Source organism: Natrix helvetica (assembly GCF_964273705.1).
Source record: "Natrix helvetica genome assembly, chromosome: 2".
In the NCBI taxonomy this organism is placed as follows: Eukaryota; Metazoa; Chordata; class Lepidosauria; order Squamata; family Natricidae; genus Natrix; species Natrix helvetica.
This window is the reverse complement of record NC_138552.1, coordinates 260,762,059-260,781,261: the sequence shown is the minus strand read 5'-3', so window position 1 is coordinate 260,781,261 and position 19,203 is coordinate 260,762,059. Positions and strand designations below refer to the sequence as shown.

General features: G+C 41.5%; 1 protein-coding gene across 4 annotated transcripts in view; it reads right to left on the bottom strand.

Annotated features, from left to right (window-relative positions):
* CCDC85A (coiled-coil domain containing 85A) overlaps positions 1-19,203 on the bottom strand; it is a 161,823-nt gene that overhangs the window by 34,895 nt on the left and 107,725 nt on the right. For 2 of the 4 annotated variants that reach the window (XM_081944288.1, XM_081944287.1), the window contains exon 3: positions 12,775-12,851. The exons of the other annotated variants lie outside the window; for them this stretch is intronic. In XM_081944288.1, the coding sequence (XP_081800414.1) occupies positions 12,775-12,851 (77 nt within the window). The remainder of the gene's footprint in view (positions 1-12,774; positions 12,852-19,203) is intronic. 4 annotated transcript variants of the gene reach the window in all.

Below are 19,203 nucleotides of genomic sequence, written 5' to 3'. Positions count from 1 at the left end.
TCCATTTCCACAGGCAGCAAAATGTAAGAGTCAGAAAAAGAATACTGTATTTATTTTCATTATAGATTGGCTTTGTCAATGGTGCTGTAACCAAGATCTTTTTTAAAACAGTCATCATTGATGTTTTCGTAGTCTTTCCTTTTCATTCATAAACTGTTCTCTAGAAGGGGAAGAAATACAATGCTAAGGGCAGTTTATTCAACTTCTATCTGTTAACTTTTCTTAGTAAATATATCCCAATTTTAAAGCTGATGTTTTTTTAAAGTCAATTTATAATGGCATATTTTATATACTATATTCTTAATAAAATGCATATGGTATGTTTCTTTTTAAACCATCAAATAGATTAACAGCCACTTATGTCTAACTTAGTTTGGCTTGAAAGTAAGCAAGATTGGCATAGTTAGCACTGGGATAAAAGACAGGGAATTCCATTGCTGAAGACTGGACTTAGAAGAAGATAGTTATGGCAAGAAAGTAATAAACCAGTTTTCCACTATTACCATAAAAGCTATATAGACATGCCATCAAGACAGCAGGAATAAACCTTGACTTGAAGGAGACTTTCTTTTTAAAAGTACTGTCACTAGAACATCAGGAACTAAGTATTAAAAAAAATTGCTATTACTTTCTAGCTAGCAATTTAATTAGGTGTGGAAAAGAAGATTTAAGAAGGAGCAGGAGGGGCTGAATAGAAGGAAACTTGGGATTCAGGTGATAAACTAATGGAAAAAAAGAAAAGAGTGGAGTTGAAAGTGCAAGAAGTATTAAGAAAGAAAATAATGAATGTCTAAAAGTTTGCAATTCTATCTTACATCTTAACCCATCACAGGAGGAATAAAACAAAAAGTAATTATATTATGGGAACATAATTCTGTTCAAAGTCAACTTCAACTATGACAACATCAGAATCAAGCCAAAATATATAATGCAAAAGATAGTAAGATGATCCACCCACCCCCAACAAATTATCCCATTAAAAAGCTTTGAGATCTCAATTAATATCCATCCATCAAACAGAATCAATATTATGGAAAACAATGATAAATATTCATTATATTCAAAATCAAATGCAAATATCCTAACGTTTTTTGCACAAACTATGTTTACATAGATGGAAATGTATAACTGATATACTCACAATTTCTTGATGTTTTATCCAAGATCAGTTATTATTGATTGATTGTTTGATACATTATTGACTGATACTGTTCTTCCTCTTTGCTTTTGTCCCATGCAGCTCTGATAGTCACTCAAATTGTGATTTTACAATGAATAAAGATGATTTATACCAGGGGTGTCAAACACGATTTCATTGAGAGCTGCATCAGGGTTGTGGTTGACCTCAGGGGGCTGGGTGGCCGTGGCTGGGGTGGATGTGGCCAGCTAAACATCGCTTGCATCAGGGGCACCTGTGGTGGCCTGAGGAGGGCTACGGGGAACCCATTGTCTCCAGCAGAGGAAGGCAAGACCAGAACCACACACCCCTGCCCCCCTGACCTCAATCACAACCCTGATGTGGCCCTCAATGAAATCGTGTTTGACACTCCTGGTATAAATCATCTTGACTCATTGGAAAATCACAATTTGAATGACTATCAGAGCTGCATGGGAGTTTGTCACCCCTGTCCTTGAGGTTCCTGGACAGGTTGCTCATGGTGTGTGCAGGAGGGCAAAGTGTGTGGACCGAGCTGAGGCACTGCAGGCCGGTCCTCTGCTGTTTCCAGGGTGGCTCTGCGGACTAGATCAAACCACCTCGCAGGCCAGATCTGGCCCCGGGGCCTTGAGTTTGACACCCCTGATTTATACTAATTTTCAGGAGTGCCAGAAATAACAAAGGTGATTGCAAGGATTTACTAAGCTAGCTCACCTGAATACTCTGAAAATAAATCTCCCTAGCTGACTATTCTTAGACTAAGAAACCAGAGAAAGTAGCTCTTTTATTACTGACAGAAGATACAATAAAGATCAGAATATGTTTCCTTTTCATTGCGCCTGAAGAAAATTTCTGTATCACTCAAAGATTTGCTATGTATCAATAAAAGTCATTCCCTGCATTGGGTCTTCTTCCAGTAAGGATGGTTTGCGGTTCTTGTTATTCTTCTGTAGGACCTTATTGGGAAGCTAGTTTTTACACCAAAACCATTTAAAAAGAAGAGATTGAACATAAAATTCTCAGCCTAATAATGATAAAATGTTATTCTATTCTCTCTATCAGAAATAGTGAAAATATTATTTTCCTCCTTTGGATTCATTGTCTAACTTCTGCACAAGCACATTGTGTCAATACCTCTTCTTTAACCTACTCTGATGTGTTGCGATGGAAGTTGAGGGTTTAATTTGTCAAGCCCTTGAATATATTTTTATATATTTTTAGCAACAAAGGGAATCCTTTTATTTTCTTCAGATACTGTTGCCCTGGCAATAATTTTGCTGTTTCACAGTTCTATTAAAGGGTGACAAGTTTTAGGATTATTTCTAGTACAGGTAGTCCTCGACTTACAACAGTTTGTTTAGTGACCGTCCAAAGTTATAAAGGCACTGGAAAAATGTGACTTATGACTGTTTTTCAAATTTACGATCTTTGCAGCATTCCCATGATCATGAGATCAAAATTCAGATGCTTAGCAACTGGTTCATATTTATGACCTTTGCTGTGTCTCAGGGTCATATGATCACTTTTTATGACCTTCTGACAAGCAAAGACAATGAGGAAGCCAGATTCACTTAACAACTAGGTTCATAACTTATCAACTGCAGTGATTCACTTATCAACTGTGACAAGAAAACAATTGTGGCCAGAAAAGTCATAAAATGGGACAAAACACGCTTAACAAATGTCTCACTTAACAGAAATTTTGGATTCAATTGTGGCCGTAAGTTGAGGACTACATGCATTCATATAGATTAAAAAATGTAATGAGTGGGGAGATTTTAAAAAAACAAGACGATTCAGAGGGGTAGGTCAAATGGGGACACAGATGAAATCTTTTCCAACTATTTTTTTAAAAAAAGATATGGTTTCACTTGCAATTTCTTCTATGTGCCCCAATAATACAACTCCCTCCCCCTATATTAAGTGTGTCATGGTACAACATGCTGGGTGAAAAATGAAAACTGACAGGCACATTTCTTATGCTTAGTGCCAATCTGTGCTGTTCCTCTTGTCTCTGGGGTTTCTATTCTATGACCTCCACATGTTTATCACAGAATGTTACTTCTCTATGCCTCAAGTGAGGTTTTAATTTCAAGATATAATGACAAACTCTGCCTCCCCTTCAGAGAAACTAAATGGCAAATATCTTGACAGCTTTCTTCCCTGGGCAGATAGATTGTTCAGGAATGATGTGCTACGTGTCGTATCACATCAGCTCAGCCAAGCATGTCAGAAGCTTTTTGACCAGAGGTGCAATATGTTGTAGATTCATTTTTAATATACACATCTCAAATATTATTAAAAGCTTTTAATGCATGCATTAATCATAAATATGGAACTGAAAGAAAAGACAAATTACAATGGAGGCTTTCTTTTAACTCGAAAACAGAAGGTGGATATCAGGACTAAAATACTAATGATTCTTGAGGAACCATTCCTTTACCATCTACATTCATATTAGCCTCCTATTCATATTGTTTCCAAGACATCATGACTATAACACATTCACAAAGTCTTGAGCAGTGTCATAAAATGATCATATCTCTGCCTTCCTGCATTCGTTAATTCATTCTGATATAATTTATGAAGGAAGGATGCAGCAGCCTGATCTAAATCTTTACATGTACTATTGATTCGAATCTTTCATCTATGGCCAATGATTCAAAATAAACTTAGATAATAACCTGTCTTGTACAAACTGGAAGCCAAAGTATTGATTAAGTTATAGCATTGCCAATCACTGCAGTATTTAGAACATGCCACAGATGGTATAAGGTAGGATGAAAATATCTAGATCACATTTTAATTCAATTAACTTGCAGTTTCCCTGAATTACATAATATGTAGAACAACCCTTTCAGAATGCACACATCTTGAAATGGATCATTGGCTTACCTGAACAGTTTTCTCTGTGCACTGCGGGGTTAGCATGGGGTTAATTCTCTCTGACTGCCCTGGACTGAATTGAAAACTTCTTTAGCCACGCCTCTGCTGCTGCACTTCAGATTTTTTCTATGAAGGCATAGACATGAAGTCTGTTCATATTTATTCCGTGGTGTCCATCAAAAAATAAAGTCAAGTTCAGTTCACTGAGTCTGATGTCGTCCTTGGTTTTCATGAGCTCAAGTCAATGTGGTACAAATAGGTCATAATCCTGATACACAAGTAAATAAGAGAAAGTCCACAATTTGAAAAACTGTGAAAGAGAGAGAGAGAGAGATCCTAGGGCGAGTTTGGACTCTCCCGCAGCGCACAGAGAAGACTGTTCCGGTAAGCCAACAATCCTTCTCCTGTGCGCTGCTTGGAAAGTCCAAGCATGGGACATACCAAAGCTAAATGTCACTAGGGCCAGGAGCAACTAAGTCAATGGGCTCTCCAGCGGCATGAATACCCTGAAGGACTCGTCGCCCAAATGCTGCCTCCGCTGATGCAAACTTGTCCAATTTGTAATTCCTCACAAACTGGGACAGTGAAGCTCCTGTGGCCGCCCTGCAGATATCTTCTATGGGCACTTGGGTCGCCCAGGCGGCTGTGGATGCGGCACTCCTTGTAGAGTGGGCCGTGATGTGGTGTGGCACCTGCTTGGACTGGAGTTTGTAAGCAGAAGCAATGCAAGCATGCAACCAACAGCCAATAGTGGTAGAAGTGACCTTACATCCCATAGTGGCCAGCTGAAATGAGATGAAAAGGGATTCTGATGCCTGAATGACGCTGTGCGTTTAATATACTTGTGGATGATTCTGCGCACATCAAGCTTGTGCCATCTGCGTTCCCTGGGATGTCTCAGATGAGGACAGAAATCCAAAAGTATGACCTCCTGGCTCCAATGGAACCAGGAGTTGACTTTAGGAAGGAAAGAAGGGTCTAAGTGGAGGACGACCCTGTCTGGGTGTGTGATATATACATCCTCCCTGACCGACAGAGCCGCCATCTCCGAAATTCTCCATGATGAGGTGATGGCGGTTAAAAAGCCAGTTTTGAAAGTCAAGTGCTTTAGGTCACAGGATCATAGGGGTTCAAACGGTGGACCGGTCAGGGCGTTGAGTACCGTATTCAAATCCCAGGTTGGATATCTATGGATTACCGGAGGCCGCAGATTGGTGGCTCCCTTTAGGAAACTATGGACCTGGGATGACGTGCCAGGAGAAAAGATCACTGGAGGCCAGAATGGTGGATAGCGCTGCTACCTGGTGCTGAAGCGTGTTAGCGGCCAACCCCTAATCCAACCCCTCCTTTAAAAAATCCAATATTTGTGGAATGGAAGCAGAAGCTGGCTCAATATGCTGTGTCAACCATCACTTTACGAAGGCTGAGCAGGTGGCATCATATATCCTGGTAGTTGATAGTCTACGCAATGCTTGAATGGTGCTGATGACCTTGGAGGAGAGCTTCTCTAGGAGGCCCCTCTTAAGTGCCAGACGGCTAATTGTAGCCACTGGGGCTCCAGATGTGAGTCCCCCGGCTGAAGGAGACCTCCTCTTGAGGAATTCTCCATGGCTTGGCAATGGATAGGCTCACGAGGTTGGCAAACCAAGTCTGTCTGGGCCAAAAAGGCACTGCCAGAATCACCTCCACCTGTTCTGCGAGAATCTTGCATATCACACTGGGCAGGAGCGGCAATGGCAGAAACATGTAGAGCAGGCCGGGTGGCCAACGGCAAAGCAGGGCATTGACTCCTTCTGCCCTTGGGCAACTGAACCTGGAGAAGAAGCGAGGGAGGTGAGTGTTCTCTGGGGTGGCAAACAAGTCAAGTAATGGGTGGCCGAATCTCTGAGTGATCTTGAAGAAGAGGTCCGGGTGAAGGCGCCACTCCGAGTGATTGATCGTGGCCCTGTTCGGCCAGTCCACCTGCACGTTGCTCTCTCTGGAAATGTGCAGGTGTTTCTCTGCCCACTTCCCCAGGCGTTCCGCCTCCGCCATCAAAGATTTGGACCGGGTGCCCCCTTGGCGGTTGACATGCGTCTTGGCAGCGACATTGTCCGTGAGTATCATGACATAGTGGCCCCGAATGGTTGGCTAGAAGTGGAGGAGAGCCAGCCTCGCTGCTTTTAGCCCCAGCCAGTTTATGCTGTGTTTGAGATCGCTAGCAGACCACCTGCCTTGCGCGACCTGGTTGTTGAGTTGGGTGCCCCATCCAAACAGGCTGGTGTCTGTTGTAACAATCTGATGATCCAGCTCGCAGAAGAGGCTGCCCTGGGTCAGTGCCGGGGACTGCCACCACTGCATGGATTGCCGAACTTTGAGGGGAACAGGAATCAGATCAGGAGAGTTGCTGTTCTTGGCTCATTGGTGGGGTAGAAGGCACCACTGCAGCTGTTGTGAGTGCAACCTTGCCCATGGTACGATCAACAGGCAAGAGATCATTTTACCTGTTCAACAACAGAACAATGGGCGCTGTCCGCGATGACCGTACCTGGTTTATCAGGTGTAGGATGCTGAAGACACGTTCCTGAGACAGGGGGACATGACAAGTTACAGTGTCTATGATGGTCCTGAGATTCAGCAACTTGGTGGTGGGAGGTAGGTGGCTTTTCTCCAAGTTGACAGAGAATCTGTGGTCTTGGATAATTCTCAACATCACCCGAAGATCTCGGACCGCTTGTTGGCAGGACAATGACTGGATGAGAATGTCGTCCAGGTACGCTTGAAGTCGTACTGGGAGTGACCTCAGGGATGTTACCACCACTGCCAAAACTTTTGTAAATGTCCTTGGGGCCGATGACATGCCGAATGGCAGAGCTCAGTACTGGTAATGGTGGCCTGCATAATAGAATCACAGGAACCTGTGGTGAGCCTTGCAGACTGGGATGTGGAGGTACGCTTTCCAGAGATCTATTGATGTTAGCAGATCTCCTGGTCTTATGCAGCCCAATATTGACTGGAGGGACTGCATTTTGAAGCGTTTGTACGCTAAATGGTAATTTAGCATCTTGAGATCTAATATCCCCCTCCACCCACCCACCTCGAGTTTTCTGGGACCAGGAACAGGATGGAGTAAAAACCTGACCCTTCTTGTTCTGCTGGCACTAGCTCTATGGCCCTTATCTCCCGAAGGTGCTGGATCTCCTGCTCCATCAGAGACTTCTTGGCAGGGGAGGATGGGGTGGGACAATGATTGAAGTGACGGGGAGGAGAGGAAATAAACTCTAGAATCAGACCCAACCTGATCGTTTGGAGTACCCACTGGTCTGACGTGGTCTATTCCCATTGTTCCTGGAATAGCTGCAGGCGGCCTCCGATGGGAGCTGTCCGCTGTGTGTCACTTATAGCGATGGAATGGTCTGTAGCCTGAACCACCTCGAAAGGTTCATTTAGAGAAGGACTATTGATGGCCCCTGTCCCAAAAGGACTGGCAGTCCTGCGACCGGTCGGACCCTTGCGCGTACAGACGGTGGTACTGCCCCAAGCTAGTGGATGATTCAGAGGCATAAAAGGACTGTTTCCGGAAGAAACCAGGCCCCTTGTGCTCTGCCTTTTTTGACACAGAAGGTATGACCTTCTTTTTGTCTTTGTTTGGGGCCTCCCCAAAAAGCTTCCCTCCTTTAAAGGGGGCAGAGGCCAACTTCCACTTGGAGCTCATATTGGCATTCCAGTGGCATAGCCATAGGAGGCGCCTAGTGGTAACATTGGAGGCTAGGGCCCTGGAAGCGAACTTAGCAGAATTTAAGGTGGCGTCCTCCATGTATTCCAAGGCTGTCATGATTTTATTGAACTCCTGCTTCATTTTGGTGTCACCCACTGGAGGTTTGGAGGCTAGCTGGCGAAGCCACAGGAGAGATGCCCTAGACAGGAAGGAGGCAGAGGTGGCTGTTTTCATAGCCCACACAGCCACTTGATGGGTCTTATGACAGGCCCTCTCAGACCTCGTCTTCTGCCTCTAAAAGATCGGGCAGTAAAACTGAAGAGGATGTGAGAGCCTGCACTGGCGGGTCTACCTGAAGTGGCTTAAGTAGATCCTCCAAAGCAGAATCCACCGTGTAAAGTTTCTTGTCATTATTACTAGGTGTGGCCAGGGTACCAGGTTGTGCCCACTGGCACTGCACCACATTCAGAAACTATTTTGGTACAGGTATAATCTCCTGAGGAATGACATGTCCATTAAAGAGCCCTTCACTGTGATCCTTAGGTTCTACTGTGGTCTGATCAGTAGCAGAAACCCCCAGGTGTGTTGTGTTCTTGGCCTTGTTCAAAATAGTCTTGAAGGAATTATGTTTAAATAGGCTAGTGAAGGCCGGTTTGTCAGTGACTGCACTCTAGTTCCCTGAGAACTCCTGCTCAAGTAAGACATCCTCGTCCACCACTGAGTCCTTGCTGTCCAGCGAAGAGTGGGGAGACGGAGACCTGTGGCCCGGTTGCTGGGGCGAAACCTTGGTGGAACTGGGCCTGCAAGAGCATTTGGATTTCTGCTTTAGACCCTCTGCAATGCCCTGGGAGATGGCCCTGGCTATCACATCCTGCATCTCTCTGGCCCATTTGGTGGCCCAGGGCAAGGGATGCTGAGGGGCCAGAGGTCTGGGTGGGGAAGGTTCCTCCTCCACCTCCATCAAACAATGGAAGAGATCCTTATTCTCATCCATGGACCCAGCAGGGACCAAAGATTCATCTGAGGAAAATTCCTGGCCCTCATCATCCTTGTCAGACATGGGGTTGTCCATAATGACTGGGTCTGGTGGCTCCAGAGGATCCCTGGCAGGGGCTTCCTGTGGGACAGCAGTTGACCTGCGCTGGGCTTTCTCAAATTGTTTATCCAGCGCTTTCTGGCATCTGAAGGCCGCCCTGTCCTGTGCCTTGTCTTGCTTCTTTCACCTGGCCTTACTGAGGGCCTCTGAGGCCGTCTTGTTGGCCTGTCTGGCAAACCTTCTACCGGATGAAGGCTCTGGTTGGTCTGAGGCCTCAGATGCCCTATCTCCCATTGTGAGGCCCGATTTGCTCACCACCTGGAATTACTGCTTAATTTCTTGGTAAGATTCCATGTGGCGTGAGTCTACCGGCTCCCAGTGCCCTGCAGGTGATATGGCAGGAGTATGCCCCCCAGGGGGTCAAAGACCTCGTTGCCTGTTCAGCCTGAGGCTCACAGTGCACAGGGGAGTAATCCGCCAGTAAAGTCCGGACAGAGATATGCCCGCAGTGTTTTTCAAGTCTTCTGAGGCTTCTCGCGGCTGCCAGAGCACAAGCGGCGATGTGTGAAAGAACAAAGTCACCAAAATGGCCGCCGGACTTAGGGTGGGAAAAAAGGTAATTTAAAATGGCCACCGCTTCAAAAACGACGCTGAAAATGGCCGACACAAGGATCTAGCCTCTGAGGAAGCCTGGTCACGTGGGGCAGTAGCGCAAGTGGTTAGGTCCTCACACCACTGACCGCTGCGCTCGCAGAAAGCCGAAAAGCGAGGGCATCGGTACTCCAAACCCTCCGCGCTGCTTGCAGTCGCCTGAAATGACCGTGCACACCCAAGCAGAACACCAGGACACGTCGATCGAGCCGGAGTTGCAATTCTCACCAAGCTGCTCTGTTAAGGCCAACGAAGTAATTTCTAGATAGAGGCTAATTGGAGAGTGCAAGGAATGAATTTATAGGAACCAATTTAGAACATGTCTACTGGGCTAGACTTAATTGAAAAAATCTGAAGTGCAGCAGCAGAGGCGTGGCTAAAGAAGTTTTCAATTCAGTCCAGGGCAGTCAGATAGAATTAACCCCATGCCTGGACTCTCCAAGCAGCACACAAGAGAACTTTCAGTATTTCTTAGCACACACACACAAAAACAAAACCAAAGAATCATATATATAAATGCATAGACTGGGGAAACTTCCATACTAATATGCAAGACAGAAAAAGATACATTAGGGAAAGTTTCATATAAGATAAATAAACATTTTCTTTGCTCATGTATGTGTTTTAATAATATATTGAAGAAGAAACTGGACAGAAAGGATAGCATATATGAAACTAACATTGACTAGAAGCAGAATAAATTCCCCTAAGAACTCGGAAGCTTATCATATATACCATGCAACTTGGTACCTATGTATGATATAGCATATGAACAGTCATGTCACTAAGTTGCAAAGTATACCACCAGGTGGTCAAAAATATTTCTTACATTTCTTGCTGTATCTTGGTAAAAAGCTTTGATTTAAATATGACAATTCAGATTAATATTCCTAATTCCTATGTACCTTGGAATTCATAGGTATTGCCCTGGGAAATCAATCCCCACTGAACATTTCTAAAATACATGTATGACTGATGAGAGGCAGGGGCAGGCACAATCCCCCCCCTCTCAAATTCACAAGGCAACCACAAATTTTCTGATCAAGCAATGTCTAGATTGAATCTAAAAATTACCTGTCAGCATAGAGTTATGGGAATGAAGTTCAGCACATTCTATGCAGCAAAAATATTGGTACTCCTCCAGTTTTTCTCAAAGATTCCCAATCTGCTGTGAAGTATGTTGAAATAGACATCTACCATTTTTGTTCCATAGTCCACAGCACTTTGTATGACTTACATATTCTGAAACACAGTATTTTCCTTAAATAATGAAGTTAAACATCCCTCTCCCTAACTGATATACTGCTCGTGACTTGAACTTCAATTGCCAATATTCTGTGACTGATTTTCTTAGCTAAGAATTCAGTAGATTATAGACAAAAAAGAGGTAGGAAGTTGTCAAACTAAGGAAGATACTATGGGCTTCTTCTATCTATACCAGCAAGTTCTCACAACTGAAAACTTTACATGTCTGCTCTAAAAAGGGTTTCAATTTTTTCTTCAAGTTCTTTTCCCAACTAATCCCTCCTTCAGACACTGAAAAAATAAATATAACCTAAAACTTTGCAAAAAAATAATAATACTGTAATTAAATGTGCATAAGGCCTATATTCGAACTTCTAAAACAGGGCTACCGATTATCTGGATACTTTGAAATAACTTCTCAAGCATTTAAATATTCCACAGAATGTGACTAGGGAAAAATGTCTGATGAATTCATGCAAGCTTGTAACTTCAGATTTCTTTAATCAAACATTTATTATGCAAAACTGGTTTCCACCTCCAGTGAGATTTTCCTAGTAATGTATCAACACTTGAAAAAAATGAAGTATGAAAAAGAGTTTAATCTTAACTACCCTAAGCACAAATGCTAATGTGCTCATTAAAGAGACATTAAATGAAAAGAGGTAAAGTGGATGATTGCCATAATAAGACATTGTAGTCTATTGCAATGTTTCCATTTTCTAAAATGCATATTTCTATGTAAACACAAGACAAAACCAGACATACTAAGGAGATTTGCATTTGAGCAGCACTTCGTCACAATCTGAAAAAAGGAAAACCCCACTTAATATGCTAATTTGCTGTTATCCGTTGCAGTGGTTCTGATGATGATGACGGAAATATATAAATCGTTCTTGAGAATGTGAGATTCAATCTAGCCGTAGTTCATTCCATGTTGTCATATATTCACATGATGTCCTAATATGCACTGCCTCTTAAAAAATTTCCTGCGATCTGAGCGTACATGCAGAATGTTCTCTTTAATGCTTAGCCATTATTCAAAAGCTTTAATTGCTTAACTCCCCCATATAGTTCTTACTCCGCCTCAAGTGAATCAGACACCAACAATAGTTATTATTGTTCAATAAAGACACCCACAAGAAACTGTTGTCTATACACACAAAGAGAAACAGAGAGAGTTTCCATATAGCTGCCTGCTCTTTCTTCACTCTTAGGAAGGCAAGATCAAAGAGAACACTGACCAGAATACTATAGTCACTGAATCATCATAGCTGCCTTTCTTTATTAAGCTCAGAGTTCGACAGAGTTTATCCTTCTTGAGCTATGAATGCATTTCCTTGATAGCTGTATGGGCATATTTGAGGGAGAGCAGTATCCCAAGTACAAAATCTAGAGACTGGAAGAACACTGCACCAGGTAATATGCTTGTTTTTCTTTATGATTGTTTCTTTTCTCAGTTATTTCTCAAGGATCTGGACCGTAACTGAAATGACAAGGTTAAAAACTGTTACACAGAAATTACCTGACTATTATATGCTCCAGATACAACTCTTCATTGCATAAGCGAGAATTGCATGGTAGAGTTTCAACTACATGTATACAAAAACGTGTGTAACAAACATAATCTAGGGCAATTTGACTGCCTAATAAAATAAGCTTCCTAATCATTTTAGACTAAGCAGGTCTATCTCCCTAATTGACCAATTTCTTTTCCTCAGTGGCTATGAAATATAGGTATTTCCTAGTTCCAGAGGGCAAATAATGAATCAACAAATCATGGGATGCCTCTGACTGAAATGTCCTAGCTACTGTCTCTGCATCATGACTTATTCCATTACAGCTGCATAGTTTTGTCCATCACTCCTTATCTGACTAATTGCTTACTCCATAAAGAATTTGAGTCCCTTGATCCAGGCAACATTTAGGATGCTGACAGGAAATACAGTAACACTTCAACTTCCCATCTATAGGTATATAAAGCATTCAGATACACACAATCTCCTCTATAGCATGGTGAGCCACTCCCTGGCATACATCAGTCTTAATCTTCTATCTCCAGACCTCAGCTACAAACTAGTATGCCTAGCAACAGAAATCACCCACCTGGGGCAGCATGCGATTTTCCTCCTCCAGCTGTCTTACTCTTGCTTCCAGCTGCCTAACATAGGACAAGGTTGATTCTAAAATTAAAAAAGACAAAAGAAAAGGACTTATATTACACAAAGGCGTCTGCTGTGGCAAACTAAAGGCCAAAATTACTCACCAACAGATTTCTGGCTTCCTACTGTCTTTAAAATATATGGTAGATGTGTTCTTTTTATGGGCTATAGGGAAGATTTGGATATATTGGTGAAACTTTTAATTTTCCAAATGTGTAAATACTCAAATAGAGCAGAAATGGGTGAGTATTAGATTCCTTTTGAAGGGTTTTTGGATTACTGTGAACAGCTGAGTAGCATACTATATGGGCTGATCCAATGTAATAAACTATTATAATCAGTCACAGTCAGCCAGAGGTTTGCACCAAATTGGCATTTTTATCCACCAATCAGGTCCTTCCCAAGGACCTGAGAGAGACAGATGTTTTTGTTTAAATAAATATTATATAATATATATTATTATATTATATATAATATTTAAATAAACATATATGATATTCTGCTATTCTAGATGCCAGTACCATTGTAAATATATTCCCCCATTCCTTTTGATCCTCCTTCTCCCTGGTAAAAATGGATTGGACATGTTGTAAATGTTGAAAGAAACCCCTCAGCAGAGACACAGAGGAGGACAAAATGGTCCAGGAGTCACTGAGGATAGTTACAAAGGCACAGAGAAGCAGCTGAGGCAGAAATGATAGGTTTAGAAGAAAGGATAGAGAATTTTCAGGAGGCCCTGGTGTCCAGATTGAACTATTCCTCCAGTAGATTATGTGTGATTGCATTCCTCCATTCTAATTCCAGAATTAGCTGATACCTCAAAAGCCTCACCTCCAAATAAAAACAGCAGAGGACACTAAAAACCTAGAGGAAAAAAACAAGGTGTAATTATTTGAAAACAATTGCAATAGACAAAGTACCGGTATATCACTCAATGGAAACCCAGCCTTACTACAGTCCATCTCTATAGATTCGGTAATACTACAGGATTTTTCTTCTTAACCAAGACGATTGCCATGTTGAAAAAGCAGTCATGTTGACAGAAAAGTCACTCACAAGCTCAACAATCTTATGTAATTTTGCTTCTGCTTTTCAGATAAGCTCAACTATTACACCCATTACCTCATCTGCTAGGAACTTATAAAATAAGAAGGAACAATGTTGAATGAAAGTTTCATTTTCTCCATTCCAAAATTTGTTGGATATTTAAACAGGCTCAAACAATGGGAGTGAATGTGAATTACAGATGATCAAGGTAGCAATCCATTGTGGTTTGACAGAAGTGATTAATATACAATGTACAATGCCAGGCTAAAAATAGGACTCTAAGACAGCAGGGGGAGAAATGATCCTAGGTTTTATGCGCTTTGCTGTGGAAGAGTTGTCACAGTAAATGAAGGGTAAACTTTGATGATTTGAAAATTAGCATACCTTGGCTGCAAAGTTTCATTACAGCAATCCTCATCTTTGGGCCCACCCACTGTTTACTCTGGATTCCTGCAATCAAGATCAGTTCTAATTTTCACAGGCCCTTTTATTGGTGCTATCTTATGGATCTAACATATTGGAAACGCTCACAACTCCTGGCCTCCCCAGTAGATGATAAGCTGTAGAAAAGTGGAATCATCAGCAGCTTTCAATAAATGTTACTTAACAAATTGTTTTTTATTTCAATTTCATTTTGCCTTTCTGTGAATTGAAGCAGTCAATAAACAAGAAGCTAAGGCTTATCAAGGCATTTGATGGTATTATTATTATGTTAATCTTTGGTGAGATTCACAGCCTTTGGGGCTGGTTAGTAGCTCAACAGCTCGAGTCCTAACCAAGGATCTAGGAACTGTTTAGGTAACGTTGGAGGATATAAGTTGTTCTAAGTTACGGTTATTATTATTATTTGGTGAGATTCACAACCTTTGGGGCTGGATGGTAGCCTGACAGCTCGAGTCCTAACCAAGGACCTAGGAACTGTTAAGGTAACGTCAGAGGATATAAGTTGTTCCAAGTAGGGTGGTTTTTTGTAGAGTCAGAATGTTCAAGTCAGGTAAATTTAGAATTTTCAAATAGAGAGGTAACCCTTTAGGTATTGCTCCAAGGGCTCCAATTACAATTGGGGATAACACATGATTTCTTTTTCCACAGTTGCTCAACCTCAATTTGCAAGTCCCAGCATTTTGTGATTTTTTTCTTGCTGTTTATCTTCAATTCATGCATCACCAGGTATTGCAATGTCAATGAACCATACTTTTTTCTTTTCAATTATTGTTATGTCAGGTGTGTTGTAGGCCAAGTGCCTGTCAGTCTGGATTCTGAAGTCCCACAAGATTTTGCCTTTCTCATTCTCTAAAACCTTCTCAACCTGATGGTCCTAGTGGTTTTTGCTGTACTCAAATCCAAACTTTTGGCACAATTTCCAGTGAATAGCCTTAGCAATGTGGTGATGGCGTTGTAGGTAGTCAGTTTGTGAAATTTTGCTGCACCCGCTGATCAAGTGGTCGACTGTCTCATCTTTCTCGTTACAGAGGCGATATTTGCTGTTGGTGGTAACATGTTGAATTTTTGCCTTCATGCAGTTTGTAGCTAAGGCTTGTTCTTGAGCTGCCAAAATAAAGCCTTCTGTTTCTTTTTTCAGTACTCCTGATCTTAACCAGTTCCAAGTTAGTTTTTGGTCAGCTTTGCCTTCAATACTTTTCAAGTATTGGCCATGCATAGCTTTGCTTTTCCAATTTTCAACTCGCTTCTCAATTACTTCTTTCTTATATTCAGCTTTTAACTTAGTTGTCTTCAAAAGGCCTCCTTTATTTACTTCCTTAACTATTGGTTCTTCACTTTTCTGAATGTAATCATTCAAGCTGTGTCTTTCTTCTTCCAAAGTCTGCTTTACTTGTAGGAGTCCTCGACCACCCTCTGCTCTTGGTAAATACAATCGGTCAACATCACTTAGGGTGCAAAGCATGATTCATTGTCATAAGCTTTCTTGTTTTTTTATCCAAATTGTCCAACTCCATCTGGGTCCAGTCAATTATTCCTGCAGAGTATCGAATTACAGGTATAGCCCAGGTATTTATGGCTTTTATGATGTTTCCTCTATTCAGTTTGGACTTTAATATCTTGTGAATTTGTTGAATGTGTTAGGGTGTAACCAACAAGTTGGGTAGACAATATATTGCACAAGGCATGTTATGTATCTTTAAGAGAGGAGCTCTGCTAATTAGTAGATTACAGCATTTAAATTGCAGCTGATGTTGTTGCTCTCTCTCTCTCTCTCTTGATTGATGTATGATAACTGCTGTCTAACTGTTACTACTGTTGCTACTACTTACTGTGTGTAAGTTATTTGCTACTTGTATCCAAGTTATCTTGGTAGTATTGGACTGTTTTTTTTCTGTGTATGACTTTTTGGCTGTGTTTATGGATTTTGCTATATTCTTCAAAAAGTAAAGTTTATTTTGTTACTTTACTATCCATTATTCAGTGTGGTTGCTTTATCTATTGCACGCTGCGTATACTTTACAGGGTTGCTCTGTTATAACCTCGACCTGGGGTTCATTGCTAGTGCTTAATCGCACCAGTACCTAACATTGGTTATGGGCCCAGACGCCCTGCCTTAACCATAATTTTTTTTTTTAAGCACCACTTTTTGGATAGTTTATTTTTGTGAATATGGCACAAGAACAGTCTGCTGCACTCTCCATGATTACCCGATTTGATGGAACCAACTATGTTTCCTGGTCCTTGAAGTGTTCCCTACTTCTGCGTAGAGAAGGACTGTGGTTTGTGGTTCAGAACCCACCAGATGTTACAGATTGGGATCCTGCTAATAATGAGGATGAGAAGAAGATTGCGCAGTTTAACAGGGACAATGAGAGAGCTCTCTGCATTATTGGACTAACACTGAATGACCAGCAACTGGTCCATATTCGTGGCGAAGAGTCTGTTGCTAGGTGTTGGAACACATTGCGGAGAATTTATGTTCGGGACAGTGTGGGTGCTCATATTCATCTCACACGGAAACTGTTTAGAGCCCATTTGCAAAAAGGTGGTGATATGTTGGCTCATTTAGACTTCATGAAGAAAACTTTGCAGGATTTGCAAGAAAAAGAGTTAATTTTTTCTGAGCTTCAACAGGTGTATATTATGCTATCATCGCTTGATGAAAGCTACGACTCTTTTGTTTCCTCATTGGAAGTTCTTTCACGAGATGAACTGACATTATCTGAGGTTACCGGGAGATTGCTTGAAGAGTCCAGACGAAGAGAGGATAGAGTTCAGTTCAGAGACAATCAATCACAAGAAGAAACACAGTTTTCAACTGTAAATTTTGTTAAGAAATGTTATTCTTGTGGTGGTAAGGGGCATATTGCTAAGAACTGTAAAAATAGCAAGAAAAGGGGTGTTGCTAATAGTAAAAGAAAAAGCAACAATGTTACTGTAACTGTAGCTAAGGTAGATAAGGCTGTAAACCATAGTTTCTGGGTGGTTGACAGTGGCGCATCCCATTCTATAACTAAGGTTAAAGAAAGGTTTGTTACTATGAAGGCTAGCAAACAGCACATTTCCTTAGCAAATGGTTGGAAAATTAAGGCTTCAGGTGAAGGTACAGGTTATTGTCCATGTATTAATGAAAAATTGGAAATGTTATATGTACCTAAAATGAAATTTAACCTATTATCTGTAAAAGACCTTGTGAAATGTGGGTTTACAGTAACATTTAAGAATGATAGATGCATTATTGAAAAAGAAGGTAATAGTGTTATTGCCAATTTGGAGAATAATTTATTTATTCTACATGAGAACTCTTTAAATATTGCGAGTTCTGAACCTGGTTATAAGAATAAACAGCCCCATGATAACTGTATACATCTACTTCATAGACGTTTAGGCCATGTAAATTTTAAAATGGTACGTCAAACTGTTATTCTATCTAATGGAATCAATTTGAAACCTTGTTCAAAATATCTTAACTGTAATGCCTATAACCAGGCTAAAAGTAAGGTTACCCCTGCAAACCGGTTTCAAGGATTCAAGACATCTAAACCACTGGATGTAGTGTTTGCAGACCTAATTGGCCCTAAGAAACCTAGCTTAGGAGGTGCCTGCTATATACTCAGCATTATGGACCATTATTCTAGGTATGGTTTCTGTTATGTAATGAAATCAAAGGCAGAAACTTTCCAACATTTTACTAAATGGTTAAAGTTTGTTGAACGTAAGATGGATAAAAAAGTACTTTGCCTAGTCACTGATAATGGGTCTGAATTCACTAATCATAGGTTTACATCAATGTTGGAGAATGCTGGTATAGAACATAGGCGTTCTGCCCCCTACAGGCCAGAACATAATTCATTTATTGAAAGACGTGGTCAATCATTGCAGGCAATGACCAGAACTATGCTGGTTGATTCTGGTTTGTCAGAAAAGCTTTGGGGTGAGGCTATAATGTGTGCAAACCATATTCTGAACATAGTAGTTAACTCAACTACTGGTAAGATTCCTTATACTCTTTGGCATGGTAGGAAGCCTGATTTGAGTTATTTACACACATTTGGTGTCCCTGCTTGGGTGCATATTCCCTCACAGACTAGACGGAAGGATCAAAGCAGAGCTAGGAAGATGGTTTTTGTTGGGTACAATTCCAATCATAGATCGTTTAGGTTCTGGGAACCTGGAACTCGGAGAATTATGCACAGTGCTAGTGCTAAATTTTCAGAACATGTTGGTTGGGAGAAGCTAGAACAAGAGTTTCACAAGGTTTGTGATGATATAGATGTTGATCGTTTGGTTAATCATGATACACCAAATGAGCAGTTAGAGAATCAGGATGGTCCATCTATTACTCTGAAAAGGGAGGAAGATTAGATGTAGAATCTACTCGTGAGGTGGAACAGGATGATTCTGCAAGTCCTGTATTGCCTAGGAGGTCTACTAGGGACAGGCATCCACCCGACAGATACCAAGCCAGTGTAGTATTGCAAGTTAGCATAGAACCTTCTAGTTTTGCAGAGTTAAGGCTGTATCCTGAAAAGGAAAAGAAATTGTGGAAAACAGCTATGGAGAAGGAGTTGAAATCCTTACAGGAATTGAAGGTTTATGAAGAAGCTAGGCTCCCTTCAGGGGAGAGTGCAATTGGCTGTAGATGGGTGTTTAAAATTAAAAACGATGCTGCTGGCAATGCTATTTATAAGGCTCGTTTAGTTGCTCAAGGGTTTTCCCAAACTGAGAGGGATTACAATGAGGTTTTTGCTCCGAGCTTGAAAGCCTCTACGTTGAGGTCAGCATTGGTGTGGGCTGCTAAGTATCGGTGTAATGTTACCCATATTGATGTTGAAACAGCGTATCTGCATGCTCCATTGCAGCATACCATTTATATGAAGAT